At 40.0% G+C, this 17,982-nt stretch overlaps 1 protein-coding gene and 1 long non-coding RNA gene across 2 annotated transcripts; one reads left to right on the top strand and one right to left on the bottom strand.

The window, feature by feature from the left end:
* Positions 1 to 2,653: 2,653 nt before the first annotated feature.
* On the bottom strand, positions 2,654 to 14,144 carry LOC144459798 (uncharacterized). The gene is made up of 3 exons (XR_013488589.1): positions 13,988 to 14,144; positions 9,712 to 9,780; positions 2,654 to 2,814 (listed from the first exon to the last, which is right to left on the bottom strand). It is a non-coding gene; the product is annotated as an uncharacterized LOC144459798 (long non-coding RNA).
* LOC117246293 (uncharacterized) lies at positions 3,640 to 7,028 on the top strand. Its single transcript, XM_078164708.1, has 3 exons — positions 3,640 to 3,656; positions 4,348 to 4,407; positions 4,654 to 7,028. The coding sequence occupies exons 1-3, from the start codon at positions 3,640 to 3,642 to the stop codon at positions 6,878 to 6,880; spliced, it is 2,304 nt and encodes a 767-aa protein (XP_078020834.1). The 3' UTR covers positions 6,881 to 7,028.
* Positions 14,145 to 17,982: the final 3,838 nt, after the last annotated feature.

Genomic DNA, 17,982 nt, shown 5'->3' with positions numbered 1-17,982 from the left:
TTTCTACAGTAACACTATTACCTCAAATTAACCACAGCAATGTAATAAAAAAAATACTTATATGCATTCATGCTTGGGCACTGTTATTTACGTGACAGCACCTGAACAGAACACACACAGACATTGGCTCTTTGTTTCTATCACTCCCCTCGCTGGAAGTCTCTGACCTCCCACCTCCGCCTTGATTGAACGCTGAAAATAAAATAAAAGAGGGAGACAGGTTTTTCCTATTTTATCTTATTTTGTTATATTTCTCCCTCTCTCCTCGCTGGAAGCCTCAGACCTCCCGCCGCCCGCTCCCATCTCAAACACAGAGGTCTCCCTCTCCGCTGAGCACCCACGGCGCACGCCCGGCCTGTTAAATAGCCTGTAACCATAACAACTGTGTGACACAAACTCAGTGCTTTAGTCATTAAATAATGTCGGGCTCGGTCGGGTCCGGACAGAAATATGCGGCCTGTGCCGCACTCTAATGGAAATGCACGCGACTTTTTTTTTTTTACAATCTAGGAACCGTTTGCAGGAACCGTTACTCCAAATGTGATGGAACCGATTCCGGAACCGGAACTTTGGACCCGGTTCAAAAAAGAACCGGATCCCAACCCTAATTAGAGTAAAGGTATTTTACTCCAGGTTTACTCTATCTATGTGTTTCTATGTCCCAAGCATTTTCATGACTTTGTTACTTCAAAATAAAATCAGAAGATTTTGCAAATCAGTGGTCCTAGCTTGCAAATTAGATCACAGGTTAATCACATAAGGGAAAGTGCAAACAAGTGTTCTCAAAGCTGCAGGTAAAATGGTGCCCTCTAGGCTGCCAAATAGCCTATCGTAAAGCATTCTGCTGTGTCACTGAAATTTTAACATAATTCAGCACAATGTGTTTCATGGTTCAGTTCAATTGTCCAATGTGTGGCCCTTCGCTTACTTTTTCTAAGTTTGCATGTTCTGACCAAACTGTCAGAAACAGACTCCATGGGGGTGGCATGAGGGCCCGACGTCCTCTAGTGGGACCTGTGCTCATAGCCCAGCACCGTGCAGCTCCATTGGCATTCACCAGAGGACACCAGTACCACTATTAAGCACCCATTGGCTTCACAGATGAGAGCAGGTAAACACTGATCACATGTGAGTCTGGAGAAACTATGGTGAACGTTATGCTGCCTGTAACATCATCCAGCATGACTGGTTTGGCGATGGGTCAGCGATCTGAGTCACACTACCGAGTCACGTTCTGAGTTGCCGTGATAAGCCTTTGATTTCAGTTTTTTACTTTGATTTTTGGTGTGATTTTGAATCCAGCCCTCAGTGGGTTGATGATTTTGGTTTCCATTGACTGTCACTTTGGTCTCACCAAATTATACAATGTACATCAGTAAAGATTTTCAACTTGATTTATTCATTCATCATGATCTGATGTGTGATTTAAGTGTTCCCCTTATTTTTTGAACAGTGAACAATTCAGATTTAACCACTGCCAGTGTGTAGAAAGGATTCATTCATTCATTCATTCATTCATCTTCTAACCGCATCATCCTCTTGAGGGTCGCGGGGGGGCTGGAGCCTATCCCAGCTGACATCGGGCGAGAGGCAGGGTACACCCTGGACAGGTCGCCAGACTATTGCAGGGCTGACACATAGAGACAGACAACCACTCACGCTCACATTCACACCTACGGACAATTTAGAGTTATCAATTAACCTAATCCCCAGTCTGCATGTCTTTGGACTGTGGGAGGAAGCCGGAGTGCCCGGAGAGAACCCACGCTGACACGGGGAGAACATGCAAACTCCACACAGAAGGGCTCCCACACCCGGGATCGAACCGGGAACCCTCTTGCTGTGAGGCGACAGTGCTAACCACCACACCAGAGTGCCGCCCGTGTAGAAAGGATATTCATATTAATTTGCGTGACATACAAATCACTGACTTTGTATAAAAATTGGCAAGATGAAAATACATCACTCAACCCACTTGTGAAACACATGTTCAAGAAACAGCAGTATAACAGGGTATCTGTAGATTTTGAAAAGTCTAAAAAGAAAATATTCATTTCTTAAAAGAAGAAAAGTCTTCTATTTAATTTACATGAATAGTTTGACTTACTTGTCGTAATACATTAATTCACTTATTAATTTCTATAATCGCTTAACCTGTTGGGTCCCAGGTGAGAGGCAGGGTACACACTGGACAGGTCAATAGACTATCACAGGGCTGACACATAGAGACAGACAACTATTCATACTCACATCACACCTACAGCTAATTTAGAGTCACCAATTAAGCTGCATGTCTTTGGACTGTGGGAAGTAGTACCAGGAGAGAACCCACGCTGACACGGTGACAACTGCACAACCCTGCCACCCTGCGCATTTCTGAGCTGCCGGGAGATGTCACATGTATAAACTAATAGTGGGATTGTTGCAACAGTGATTTTATAGGGAAACATACTGACATCATGATCTGACACTCTGAGGAATATGTGGAAATAACAAGACTTTTTTTTTTTTTAGATGTGTCTGTCTAAACAATATTGTTTTGTACTGAAAATGTATTGTGTCACCCATGTATATCATTTCTCCGGGAAAAAAAACAACAACAAATATCACAGACAATATTCATTCAGTATTTTTAAATATACAATTTCCTTGTTTTGTTTTGTTTGTTTTTTTTCTTGTTGTTTTATTTATGGTGCCTTTCACCTTGCTTCATGATCATGTTATAAGAAATTTGAATAAACTTCCTTGTCATATCTTCTCATCACACTGGAGGAACTTCCTTTGACATTCACTTCGGAGGAATGTACCAGCAACCTGTTGCACAGGATGAAAAAGGGAGTATGCCATTATACTGAGCCAAGAAACTGACGTATTGACATCTGGCAGTTTGTGTCCTATGATGTGGACTTGTTTATCACAAAGGTGTCACAACATTCTTAAGAAGTTATTACCTATGAGTCACTTCATTAGCTTTGTATTCTGTTCCAATATAAAGGCCATAATAGGTGTGGACTGTCACTTAAGGTGAGAAGGTTTGGAACATCACAGACGTGAACAGGGCTGAATTAAGACACTGGAATAGTGTTTAACACTGAAAGCAGATAGAAGGGGGGGATTTATACCTTCATCTCATATCTTTACACTTGGGTGAGTGCATTTTTCATTTTATATATGTAGACCTTTGTACGTTTACACAGTGTGTATAGAAGAGAGAGTGTGTGTATGCATGTGTCTGTTTAATATTTGTGTGTTTACTTATTTATGTATGAATGTATTTTATCAACAGTCTCTGTCTTACCTTTAGGAAATGCTCATGTATTCTCGTTCATTATAATTTAATTGTCATTATCACATATTTAAAGTGACAATAAGTGACTGCCTCGTTAAGTTATTATAAAATGTTGTAAAATCCAGTTGTAGCTTTCTCTTTAGCTGATATTCTAGTTTGTTTGTTTTTTTAGTTTCCCCCAAATATAGGTGCTATTTAATTTTGTTTTTCATCTCCATTTATTCGGCATTTCTAACCTTTCTCTCACTTGTCAACAGTTTATGGATTTTGTCAGAAAGCCACATGAATGAAAATGTACAGTGTACGACAACCAGTACTGTAGTCCAGACCACCTAAACTGAGACCAAGTCATGACCAAGACCAGAGTGTATGGAGACTCAGACAAAACCAAGACTTAGAGGTTGAGACCAAGTTTAGACCAAAACCAAGACCAGTGTGAGTCCCACACTGCATGGTAGAAACTGTGTGACATACAAACCATAGGCACTCCCAAAATTGATCTCAAAGATCCACATTCTCATAAAAACACCTACAAAGACAAAAGGAGATTCCTCTTCATTCACCTCTGTTATTGCCATATTGTCTGTATGTGTTAGTATAACATGAGAAATGTTTTTATAAAATAGTTAAAGGCATTATGGAGATGAATATTATGGCAGTAAATTTTGTTCTCTGTGAGCAGACATATAAGAAATCAACTTCACCATGTTTATTCAACACTCCGTTTTCACACAGGTTATTTAGTAATATCCCTGTGCTTGTGTTCTTGACTGGTCACAAAATAAAAATACAGAATCCTGACAAAGAGACAAGACCAAGACCAAGCATTTTATTACAGTTATTTCAAAGATTAAAGTCATGGATCAGGATACAGATTATTTCATGGACAGATACTGCATTATACTTATTTTTTTACATCAAACAGTTCCCTTTGAATGTTTTGTGTAACCTGAGTAAAAACGACTAAAATCACTGCTATTATGAAAACTCTCATTTGCAGGTTTAACACTGTGTAATACGTAAAAGTCAGTAAATCTCTGTTCTGTTTGATTTTATAGAGAAAAAGAAAACCAGGATGGGTGTCACACACATTGTATCAGTGTTGCTGATTCTAACAGGTGAGCTGAGTCATGTTGAACCAGTTGCTTTGAAATGGTAATAGAAAATGTGAAAAGGTGAAAAGGTGTAAGATCGACACCAACACAGCATCAACTTACGGTTGAGTTCTTCCCGACACATCCTCAAATATTTCTTAGATAACTGAACATCAGAGTGTAGAATCACCTTTATATTGTAATTACTTAATATAAGAGCAAGATAAACTGGGTTTTGATAAAACTGTTGACTTCTTTGGTACTTTATAGCTACAATGACACCAGGTGCAACACAAACAACTACAACTGCTGCACCTACAACAGCTGCACCCACAACTGTGGCACCTACAACAGCTGCACCCACAACTGCCGCACCAACAACGGCTGCACCTACAACCACTGCACCTACAACAGCTGCACCAACAACTGCCGCACCTACAACAGTTGCACCTACAACTGCCACTCCAACGACTGCTGCACCTACAACTGCTGCACCAACAACAGCTGCACCTACAACTGCCGCACCTACAACAGCTGCACCTACAACTGCCGCTCCAACGACTGCTGCACCTACAACTGCTGCACCAACAACAGCTGCACCTACAACTGCCGCTCCAACAACTGCTGCACCTACAACTGCTGCACCAACAACAGCTGCACCTACAACAGCTGCACCAACAACAGCTGCACCTACAACTGCCGCTCCAACAACTGCTGCACCTACAACTGCTGCACCAACAACAGCTGCACCTACAACAGCTGCACCAACAACAGCTGCACCTACAACAGCTGCACCTACAACTGCCGCTCCAACAACTGCTGCACCTACAACTGCTGCACCAACAACAGCTGCACCTACAACTGCCGCACCTACAACAGCTGCACCTACAACTGCCGCTCCAACGACTGCTGCACCTACAACTGCTGCACCAACAACAGCTGCACCTACAACTGCTGCACCAACAACAGCTGCACCAACAACTGCTGCACCTACAACAGCTGCACCTACAACTGCCGCTCCAACGACTGCCGCACCTACAACAGCTGCACCTACAACTGCGGCACCTACAACTGCTGCACCTACAACTGCAGCACCAACAACAGCTGCACCTACAACTGCCGCACCTACAACAGCTGCACCTACAACTGCCGCTCCAACGACTGCTGCACCTACAACTGCTGCACCAACAACAGCAGCTCCTACAACTGCTGCACCTACAACTGCTTCTCCTACCACTGCAGCACCAACAACCACTGCACCTACAACTGGTGCACCTACAACTGCCGCACCAACAACAGCTGCACCTACAACTGCTGCACCAACAACAGCAGCTCCTACAACTGCCGCTCCAACAACTGCTGCACCAACGACTGCTGCACCTACAACTGCCGCACCTACAACTGCTGCACCTACAACTGCCGCTCCAACGACTGCTGCACCAACAACTGCGGCACCTACGACTGCAGCACCAACAACTGCCGCACCTACAACCGCTGCACCTACAACTGCTGCACCTACAACTGTTGCACCTACGACTGCAGCACCAACAACTGTCGTACCTACAACCGCTGCACCTACAACTGCAGCACCAACAACTGCGGCACCTATGACTGCAGCACCAACAACTGCTGTACCTACAACCGCTGCACCTACAACAGCTGCACCAACAACTGCGGCACCTACGACTGCAGCACCAACAACTGCAGCACCTACGACTGCAGCACCAACAACAGCTGCACCTACAACTGCTGCACCTACAACTGCCGTACCTACAACTGCTGCACCAACAACAGCTGCACCAACAACTGCTGCACCTACAACTGCCGTACCTACAACTGCTGCACCAACAACAGCTGCACCTACAACTGCCGCACCTACAACTGCAGCTCCTACGACTGCTGCACCAACAACTGCAGCACCAACAACTGCTCTACCTACAACTGCCGTACCTACAACTGCTGCACCTACAACTGCTGCACCTACAACTGCTGCACCAACAACTGCTGCACCTACAACTGCCGTACCTACAACTGCTGCACCTACAACTGCTGCACCAACAACTGCCGTACCTACAACTGCTGCACCTACAACTGCTGCACCTACAACTGCTGCACCAACAACTGCTGCACCTACAACTGCCGTACCTACAACTGCTGCACCTACAACTGCTGCACCAACAACTGCGGCACCTACAACTGCCGCGCCTACAACCACCGCACCTACAACCGCAGCACCTACAACTGCTGCACCTACAACTGCTGCTCCAACAACTGCCGCACCTACAACTGCAGCACCTACCACGGCCGCACGTACAACAGCTGCACCAACAACCGCCGCACCTACAACAGCTGCACCTACGACTGCCGCACCTACAACAGCTGCAGCTACAACTGCTGCACCTACCACTGTGGCACCTACAACTGCCGCACCAACTGCTGCACCTACAATGTCTGCACCAACAACGGCAGCACCAACCACTGCTGCTCCCACAACTGACGCTCAGACAAATGCAGCATCTACAACTGCCGCACCTGCAACTGCTGCACCTGCAACTGCTGCACCTGAACCTGAAACTACCGCACCTACAACTGCCGCTCCTACAACTGCTGCACCTACAACTGCTGCACCTGAACCTGAAACTACCGCACCTACAACTGCCGCTCCTACAACTGCTGCACCTTCAACTGCTGCACCTGCAACTGCTGCACCTTCAACTGCTGCACCTGCAACTGCCGCACCTGCAACTGCTGCACCCACAAATCTCATAACATCAAGGGTGTCTTTCAGATCTATTCGAGACACATTTACAACTGACTTGCTGAATCCATCATCTCCAGCTTATATAAGGAGAGCTTCAATGATAGAGAGACAGGTTAGTCTCAACCTTTGTGAGAAAAATGCTAGCACACCTATTGACTTATTTTATCGGATAGATCAATCACCAACTCAAAGAATTGATTACATACTAAACATTCTAAATAGACATTTAAAAAAAGTTGCAAATACAACTTATTTTCTGTTTCTGCAGCTTCATCCTGTTTTTCAAGAGGCATTCCCTTCCTCCTTCAGATCTGTGAAAGTGGTGTCATTCAAGTAATTTGTCAAGATTTATTTGTTTTAAAACAAAAGACTAGTGGCAGAAATGTGATATTTCAAATAATTTTGTTCTTTCCCTTTCTGCAGTGAGGGATCAATCGTCACCATCATGGATGTTAGCTTTGTGAACACATCTGCTCCTAGTAACACTCAGATTGGAAGTGTTTTGATCAACGCATCTTCAATCGTCACCGGCTTTGACATTGAAGGCAGCTCCATCACTGTGAATGGCATAGGTAAGCAATAATGAGTGCTAGTTGAACAAAAATTTCCAAAGTTGCACACGTGTTTGTTTTACTAATGTTTTGTTTCCTTTTGTCGTCATTTACAGTGTCAGGTGGAGTAATCCACGGGATCAGTCTTGTCACCGCATCCTGCCTGGTACTGTTGTCATGGCTACTGTCAAACCAGCAATAACATCAGTGCTGATTTTACATTTACCATTGCCATCTGATGATGACTGCGTTTACTATTTCTAAAAAGGACTGCCAATGGTAAAAATCCATGATTCATGATTGTCATGAATTGTGTACAGCTTCGAATGAACAGGGCAAGCGTAAGCTTGTATTCCTTAAGGAACACAAGGCCATCGAAGGTTTCCATCAATGTTTCTGTGGCAGATATGTTTTTTTGTTTTATTTTGATTTTACTGTTTGGGGTTGACAACCCTAAGCCCAACCTCTCATGGTTTCTGGTTTCTGGTGTGTTTTGAGGTTGATTTGTAAGTCCCCTCCCCTGACCTATTGTCCTCCAGATAATAAATTAGAGTCACATACCACATGGGACCAAACAGACTTAGGTTCTGGTATGAGCTGTCCTGGTACATCAAGCCCAGCCAACTCCCGCTGCTATGTTGTGAACGCTGCCAACAGTACAACCATGTATCTATTGTAGTATTTCATACCAGCAGCACAAGACAGAGCCGCTGATAAACTTGCTGTCCAAATCATCTTTAACTACAAGGTCCATCGAATCATCATTAGAATAATGTAATTATTATTAATATAATTTCAAGCCCTGGTATGTCAGAAAATAATGAGCACTGATCTCTTGCAATATTTAACTTGATAGTTATGAATGTTGTCTTGTTTATTCATGTCTGCCAAAACCAGTAAAGCCAGCCACACTGGAAAGTAAACTGTGGATCACACTCACCATTTCTGAATGGTGAATTAAATGAAGGAACACATGCAGGTCATAGTGGGCTTCACATCCCAACCCAGAACTAATGTGTAGAGTTTTATCATCGTGGTATACATGATATCAAACCTGTCTATCTTATTTATACTTTATATCTTAAGTATTTTTATGTAATTATGCTGTATTCTAGAAGATTTTGTGTAGTTTGTACAGTTTCTGTCAGAAACCTTTCAGTGAGTACAGAATAAAAAATCTTTGAGGAATTTAAATCATCTCTCATGTGATGTTTTGCGATTTTAGTGGGGAAATAGAAAATGTATCACAGCATGTTTAACATCAGCAGCTTTAATTAAGGCAGTAGTGATGTTTACAGATAGTCACACCCTGCCGTGTGATTTCCCATAATTAAATGTCACAATAGCGCCTTACAGGCGCTCTCAGCCTTTGTTGTGTCAGTAAATCAAGTTTGTCCAGAGAGAGAGAACTGGGAGTGGTGCATTCTTTACTTTGGCTATAAGATTCATATTTATTCAAACACCGCCACACAGTCTGAGAGAACCATTGTTTTTCGGTCACCTCAGACGCAGAGTAACCACCAGCATTAAAACCAGCATCAACCATTATCAGTTAATGAATGAAAATTGTTTTCACTGATGCATTAAAGATAAATACAAACTATCAGTCTCTGCCTCATCATTCCCTAAAATCTTATAGCATCATAAGGTAGCTATTAAATGCAGTTAGTAAATTAATTTTGATGATAAGGAAATTATTTTAGTAAAAATCATGTGTAATTGTTGTTTATCACTGTTTTCTATGATAAGTAAATATCACTGTGTTGTGGCTGTTGGTCAAACAAAACAAGCACTTTGAAGACGTCACTTTTGGCTCCGGGATCTTGTTGTGGACATTTTGTACTGTTTTCTGACATTTTAAAGATGAAAAAAGAATCGATTAATCAACAAAAGAAAAGCCAGATTAATCAATAATAATTAATGATTGAGTGATGCCACCCTATTGAAGACTATGCTGAATAGGCAGTATTACTGCCTCTGTGAACATTGTATCTCTGTGCCACTGTTAGACCTTACCTGAAACCCAAAGCCTCCAGCTGCTTTTCCTCCAGTCTGCTGTCCTGATAATCTATTGGATGATGCTTCCTGCAGGTAATACAACAAAAAGTTAGTGTACTGTATGACAGAGACACAATAACCCTCCCTAATGAACACTTTAATTATACTTAAATAGCTATTAGTGTAGAAAAAAAACAATCTCAAAAACAATTTTTCAAGTTGCAGCCAGCCATTTCACATTAGCTCACCTGAGAGCCTACAGCTCCACCTGCTGGTGTCAATCGCTGCTACTCACAGAAAATGTTTTTTTTTTTTGATACAATTTGGTTCCTCTTACAAACAAATGTCTCTTTGCGGCATGTCTCTTTTCTGTTTGTTTTTTTACCGGCAACTTTGTGTACAAGTAAGTAAATATGATGACTGTTAAAATGACATGTTTGAGCAATCAACACAAGCAAGCAAAAAATAACACCTGAAATACAAATGTAAAATCAAATGAGATATTATGATAACTCAGTGATGCTTAATTGTTAAACATTAAATCAAATTAATTAAACATTAAACAACATTAAATTAATTCAATCATTAAATTGATCTCATTCATTCATCTCACAGGATCTAACAGTAACATTAGAGCTTCAGCTGATGAAAATGTGTAGTAGCCACATCCTGATGGTTGCCAGATCAGCATGTCAGGTATCCCCCATCTCGCCTTTTTCACTCTTTATAAAGATAGCCCACGTTTGTAGAAAACAACCTGGCAACTCAGCAAGTGGATAATGATGAATAGAAAAGATGGTTTAAAATACTGGTAGGGGACATTTAAGGTGCACAATTGACTAAGGGACCTCATTCTTCCCAAATCTACACCACAGAATTGCCATGATGTCACTTTAACAACAACAATCACTTCAGGGTATAAACTGGTAACTAATTACAACTGTGGAGTTATGTAGCGAAGGTAAACTTGCTGATTTTAGCTAAACACAGTGGTGTGACATGTTTGACATTTCTGCTGTGCTTATTTTATGTATGTATGTATGTATGTATGTATGTAGAAACCAAACCTACTGGCACAGGAGGTAAACAATGTACTGCTGCGGACGGGGCTGCAGCAAATATCGCTGCAGCGATAGTGGCTTTAAAAAGAACAATCGGAATTGGCCGAAATGCATTTACTTAATTTACACAATGACTGAGCATTATAGACATTGAAAAGTATTGTATTTTATGTCTCATGGGCAGGGCCGGTGTAGAGGCGGTATAGGCAAATGCTAAGGGGGCTGTCCGTCCAGGGGGCGCCACAAATGGGAATAAAGTGTGTAACTATTCTTAAAACTAGTTGGTACTATTATTTCTTAATATGAATAAAATAAGCCCACATTAATTCAACTGCTTAGCAAAACCTATTAGATTAAAAAAAAAAAAGATAATAATAACGTTACTTTTTTAAGTCCTAACGTGTGTTAACAGTGTTAAACTTTACATCACTGTCAAAGTGCACAACATTAATGTTAATAATCCATAATTTAGCATTCCCATATGCTATATTATACTGCAGTTTACTGCTTCTTTGCATTCTGCTAATCAGCATTTCACTGTAATGACAATACAATTGAATCTAATCTAATTTGCAGAAAAAATAAATGCATTATACATGTAGAGTATAACATCATGAATCTCTTTGTTTTTTTATTTTTATTATCATTTCATTTCATTCTTGGAATCATTTTATTATTCGACTGTAACACCCAATAATATCTAAATCCCACCCCTGCACAGCCCAGCAGTGATGCAGCAGCATGTAGTTTCTAAGTCATTATTGCAGTATTAAAAAAAGCACCACTAGAGGTCTCTGTAGAATCTCTTTTTTCTGTAATATAGTTATTGTGTGCAATTATACTCAATGCAAACTGTGCAGTTACTTAAATCCTTGTAATTTGTTGTCAGTTCTAATTTCTTTAATATCTTATTTTGTGCATTTCCTTATTTTTTTTTTGTATATATGATTATTTTGTTACTTGATTCGTTTTTATTTTGTGGGTGGTTAGATCTTAGTTTGTGTAGGCTATTTATTGTATTTCATATATTAATTTCATATTTTTGTATTAATTTATTTATTTCTAATTTATTATATTGTTAACTGTTTTGATTGGGCCATTTATTTTCTTAAAATAAAATAAAATGGCAAAGACAAAGCTATTAAGTTTCTTGTGAGTATATGTAAATTGGCAGTAGAATTTACTGTGATGCAAGGGGGGCGCCACCTAAAATCTTGCCTAGGGCGCCAAATTGGTTGGGGCCGGGCCTGCCGGTGGGCCATCACCATCATCAGAGTATGCTTGCATAATATGATGTTTGTTTTCTAAATCACCATCAAGTTAAAAATCGGAACAAGAAAAGGACTATAAACCACTTTCTTCATTTATTCGAAAGGGTTTTCGCATCTGCTAATTCTCTCACCAACCTTTATTATGGATACAATTAAAGTCAGAGAGAGCCTGTCTGTCAGCAAGAAACATTTATACATAACGTTTTGATCATCATTTCCATTCAGTCACGCCGAGGCTGATCATGAGCGTCAGGTGGATGAGTTACAGATTGTCAATTTTCCATGAAACACCCGGCCTAATAAATAATTTCCAGTGTTCAAAAGAAACCATCATCACATTCTGGGTAGCTATAATAATGAATTCACAATCACAATACCAATAAATACGGATACAAATAATTTATCAATACTGTAATGGCATTCTGTAGCCTAACTCTCAACAGGACACAAAAATATAGAATCCTGCATATATTATATTATATTATATTAGGCCTATATTAGCCTATATTATATTATATTATATTATATTATATTATATTATATTATATTATATTATATTAGGCTATATTATATTATATTATATCACATTATATTAGGCTATATTATATTATGTGTGTGCAGACACAAACTCCATTAGGCTTAATGTTTCTATATAAAGCCCGTGAAGCCTATAGCCGCTTTAATCAGAAACGGACGTCGCTTAACGTGACGCTTCAGAGGAAAAGACATCTCATTTCTCTAAAGGCATTTGCCCTTGTTTCTTCTCTCCTCGCGTCTCTCTCCTGTCCAGGAAGAGACATAAGTGAGGGAAATAAGGTTGCGAGATCGGGGCCGAATCCAAAGTTGACTTCACCGCACTTGTGCAGACTCACGGACTTTGCGGGCGCGCACCCGGGATGTCTGGGAGTGCTGAGGGCTGTCCAAATTCACCCTGTCTACAAAGGGCCTGAAACGGACTTTCTGTAGAGTTCCGGAGAGTCCGCTTGGCGTGCAGACTTCAGCAGACTTCACTGATTTAATTGCACACAATTCATTGCAATACGGACGCGAATTTGTTTTGTGTGTGACTTTTTTTTTTTTCAATAGCCGACTAAAAACACAAAACTTATGTGTATGTAAAACAGTTAATGTAGCCTTTCAGATTGTTATATAGTTTGGAAAAGTGGCCGAAAAACAGCAAAAGAAGATCATCTGTAGCCTAACTATAATAGCCTATGACAGCAATTACAACGATTGTAATTGTCGCTGGAACGTTTCCATAGGAACGAGTAAAACAGTCTCGTGGGCTGTCCATCCGCGGCTTGTGGTCTCTGCCCTATCAGCCCATATTGGGAAAAATTATTATTATTATTGTTGGGATAAACCCCATTAAATAGGCCTATGTCTGCACATGTGGGTGGAGTCAGATGAGAGTTATCATAGGCTAGATATAGCCTAGCCATCATCACAGAGAAGTTATGGTCATACAAATGGACGGGGGATCTGAACGGGTTAATTGCTCCACCACAATCACAATTTACTTAAGCAGTAGCCTATCACAGCTGCTGATATTCAGTAGGCCTACAACAACACTACCTCGACTGTGGTACTGTTTTATAGGCTATAAAAGTGTTAGAAGTGCCGTTTATTAAGAGTAAAAAGCGGCAACATAGATTTGTGTTGTGAATTAGCCTATTAGGCTCTGCCGGCACAAATAGTCCTGGGACTGGATTTGACTGTTGCCAAACAACCCACAAAATACTCCTGCACACTAGCTTGCTACTTTATGTAAGCTAGGTCTATACATTACAACAGACTGGCTACTATCTATGATGTAGGCTACCTCTGTGTGTTTCCATTTGCGGCCAGTGAAATAAGATTGTGTTGACAGTCGCTTTGGTGACATAGGCTACGTGTGATGCCGCCGAGTTAGCTTAATCAGTAGCCTACGTTACGTCGTCTTCTGATGTCACAGAAACATACCTGGAGATTAACAGTGAAATACTCAGGCTTCTCCCTGTCCCTTCCTCCTTTTCTCGCGAACATTCATCATTTTTGACTCTGTTTTTTGTGGAAATACGTCCCTCGTTGCAAACTTTGTTATGATGCTTAATGTCGGCTAATTAACGGTTAACATAGCCTAATTAACGGCTCGGAACACCTGTTAAGCGGAATGATACCACCTGCATAGTTAAAAGTCCCAGCACTGGATATCAGCACGCATGGAATGCCTCCTGTCCAATCAGATTCCTTGGTCGAAACTCACTGCTGTGTAATGCTTTTGAGAATGTAGAAAGACGAAGTAGGCTATATTTAATAAGCCTATTAATATATTTAATATATTATATTTAATATTTCAGGAGAAATAAATGAATTGTTGGGGGATATTCACAAATAAATATAAATCAGCCAAATGGGGAGATGTTTTTGGACATCCTTTCATTATAAATTGTACTGCTGGCAGAAAATATGGTTAAATATTGTGTTAATAATAAACTAGAAGTCTGTTTTTTGTTTGTTTTTTGCTTTTTTTGTAAAATGTGTCGGAGAGGTATGAATATTGAATAATCCTGTGACTTGTATGGATTGGAAAAAGACATTTCTCATCTGGTCCACGATTTAAGGATCCAAGGAGAAAATAATCTACGTAATAAGGACATCGTTTTTGAAATACCAGGATGGACGACTTTTTTTGTTTGCTTTTTGATTTGTTATGTTTTGGTTTTGTTGGGTTTTCTGTTTGTTTGTTTGTTTGTTTGTTTTTTGTTTGACACAGACTGATTCTTCCTACATATCCCTCCGTGTATTTACTAATGTCCCCTGAAAAACATTACAGTCTACCCCAACAATAAACCATGGGTTACTAAGGAACTAAAAGATGTCATAAATAAGAAAAAAAAATCTTTCACCATTACCTTTTATCATGTAGCCTATAATGAATGCAGGAGCACACAAGGGCAGCTACTTGGTCAAATTCTAGGTCGATGCCACATTGCTGTCCCTCCTCCATGGAGAATTTTTTAGATTGTATTTCTTGGTGTGATCATAATTTTTTGGACTTCAATGTATCTAAAAACTAAGGAGTCGATTATTGATTTTCGACATAACAAAGACATAGCCAAAGAAATCATTATTCACAATGAAACTGTGGAAAGGGTCTCCTCTTCCAAATACTTGGGTGCTTTTTTTGATGAACATCTTAAATTTGATGTAAACACTGCAGATATTGTGACGCGAGGGCAACAGAGAATTCACTTTCTTCATAAACTGAATTCCTTCTCCGTCACTCCCGTCAGTCCGTCTGCCGTCTTTTATTGAGAGCCTCCTGTGTTTTTTTTTGTTTTGTTTTTTTTATTTATCTGTTGGTTTCACAGCTTCACACTGAGAAACAAAAACAGTCATGCATTGTTGAAATCTGCTCTAAGGTTATAGGAGCGGCAAAACAGGAGTTGACCAGATTTTGTAATCGATGAATCCTCCAGAAAGCCACAACTACTTCAGCTTCTTCCGGAGGTGTCCTTGCAGTCGAATTGTCTCTGTTGCTATCAGGGCGTCGTTACATTTTACCTGCTTGTAAAAGTAACCACAATTCAAAGTCTTTTATTGCCTCAGCAACTTGCCTTTTAAATTCTCTGTAAATTTTTATTGTTCTTTTTTCTCTTTTATTGATGATCAGTCTATTAACATTTTATTATTTATCTAGCCTATAGATTCCTTTATTCCACTGAACTCCTTGGCACATTTTATATTTATTCTATTGTTTTGTTTTTACTCATCCGTTTATGTGTCTACATGTTACTGTATATTATGTTATAGTATGAGTGAAAGGCTGGCACTGACGCCAAACTTGTAATTACATTTGTTAAAACTACATTTTTTGTGTGTGGCTTGTGACATGTGGAAGGGACCATGATAACCTTTTCAAAAAAAAAAAAAAAAGTCCATAACTACAATTCATAGAAAAGGCACACATGTGGCCCTTGGGTCGGTGTTTGTGAGAACAAACCGAGTCATCTCAATTTGCGTCAACGCCCTGACTTGTTTCCAACCGGGCGTCGTCTAAATTTAGATTAAAGGCCTCAAGTTGACTCTTGTTCACCACCCTTAAATGACATTCTAGTAATGTAACTTACGTAAGGATGTGCCAACCAGCCACACTGGCCACTTCTCTCACAGACCTCCATGTATTTCTGTGTCCCATGCATTTTGATTATTCAAAATAAAATGAGCCCATTCTGCATGTCAGATCAGATGCTACATGCTATAATAATATTCCACTCGACCATGTGACCGACTTCATGATGGGAGCAGAGAGGGCAAGTAATAATTGAAGGAAATAAAGATGTGTGAGAGGTAACTGTTCTACAGCCCTGGATAGTCAAGGGTTTTCTTTAAAATTGTGAAGAAGACCTTGTATTTCTTCAAGTGTAATGTATACGCTCCATTTTAAAGGTGCTGTACATGTTAAGAAGAAATCAACTTCACAATCCTCACAATTGTGACTGCTTTGTTTTTTATTACCAACATTTAATTGTACCTTTACTTTCAATACTTAATTACACTCAATGAAGTCTAATAAAAATACTTTTTGTACTTAAGCACAGTAACTATCAGATACTTTAAGACTTTTACTCGAGTAATCTTCTAAAAGGTGACTTCAACCAAAGTCATTTTCCTGTATGATATCTGTAGTTTTACTCGAGTAGGCTATGGCTTTCAGGTACTTCATCCACCATTGCTGTGGAGGCTGTGTGAACAAACTTTCACAGCCAACTCATTGGTTAAATATCTGTACTTCATGCTGCATAATTTCAACATCAGACATAACACCTGGGTTTGATGATCTGGCAAAGAGAGGCGACTGTCTCAGTGGTTGCCATCAAGATAAATATCATGGGTGGACAAGGCATTTCATGATGCATCATTCCTTTTCATAAGTTAGTTACATGAGTAATCAGAACAGAAGATGAATTAAGTATTCATGCAGGCAGCATAGCCTAACCTTGTCTTAATTTAGTGATGCACGTCTGTACTCTCATGTGATCATTGTAAAGCAGTCTGCCCTGAGTCCATGTTAATAACATAATGCAATGTGTTTCATCAGTGACCTATGCAGTTGAACAGAGTCTACCACATACAGCTGTTTAAAAAAAAAACAAACAAAAAAACAAAGATGGTCAACATTTTCTAACACAAAGGTGTTGTTTTTAAATGAAGACCCCATCTGGGCTGTCCAATGTGTCAGCCAAATCCATAAAGTATTACATAATTCAGCACCATGTGTTTCATGGGTCAGTTCAATTGTCCAATGTGCGGCGCTTTGCTCACTGTAAGTTTGCATGTTGTCTTTAACTCAACATATTCCCTTGCAGTGGTAAAGCAGGTATACTACCAAAAACAGCAACATGTTTAATATGGAGGAAAAATGTGTATTCCGCAGCGTTAAGTAAAAAGCCCTGACACACAAGATCCAGATTTTCTGGAGCTAAACCTTTTTTCTTAAAGGAATTTGAAATGTATAGCACAACCATCTTATTTGCTACATAAAACTATAACTCATTTTGGTGGACCATTTGATTTTGTTGGGGTTTTTTGTTTTCAATTTTTCTAGTTTCAAAAAGTTTCAAAATAAAGTGGACAAAAAAACAACACTGGTGACTTCAGCTTTTATGTTTCCTGAAAATATCAGAGCTCATTACCAGAACATTTTCACTTCAGATAGTAGTATAACTTCACTAGTAGTGACCCCTAAACATTATCAGCAAGCGCCGCTCAAGCTTCCTCAACAAAATTTTAACAGTTCACAGCAGAGTTCAATGTTTTTCTATTCCCCATGTTTGACTCTGCTCTTAAATCTCTTTGTAACAAAGCAATTCCACCACAGTATTGATAGTATCTATAAATGTCAGAGACTTATTTGTCATTGTGATTGATCTTACCTCAGAAGTTAGAGGATAAAAAAACACACTTTTTCACTG

Source organism: Epinephelus lanceolatus, chromosome 22 (assembly GCF_041903045.1).
Source record: "Epinephelus lanceolatus isolate andai-2023 chromosome 22, ASM4190304v1, whole genome shotgun sequence".
Taxonomy (NCBI): Eukaryota; Metazoa; Chordata; class Actinopteri; order Perciformes; family Serranidae; genus Epinephelus; species Epinephelus lanceolatus.
This window is presented reverse-complemented; position numbering and strand designations above follow the sequence as displayed.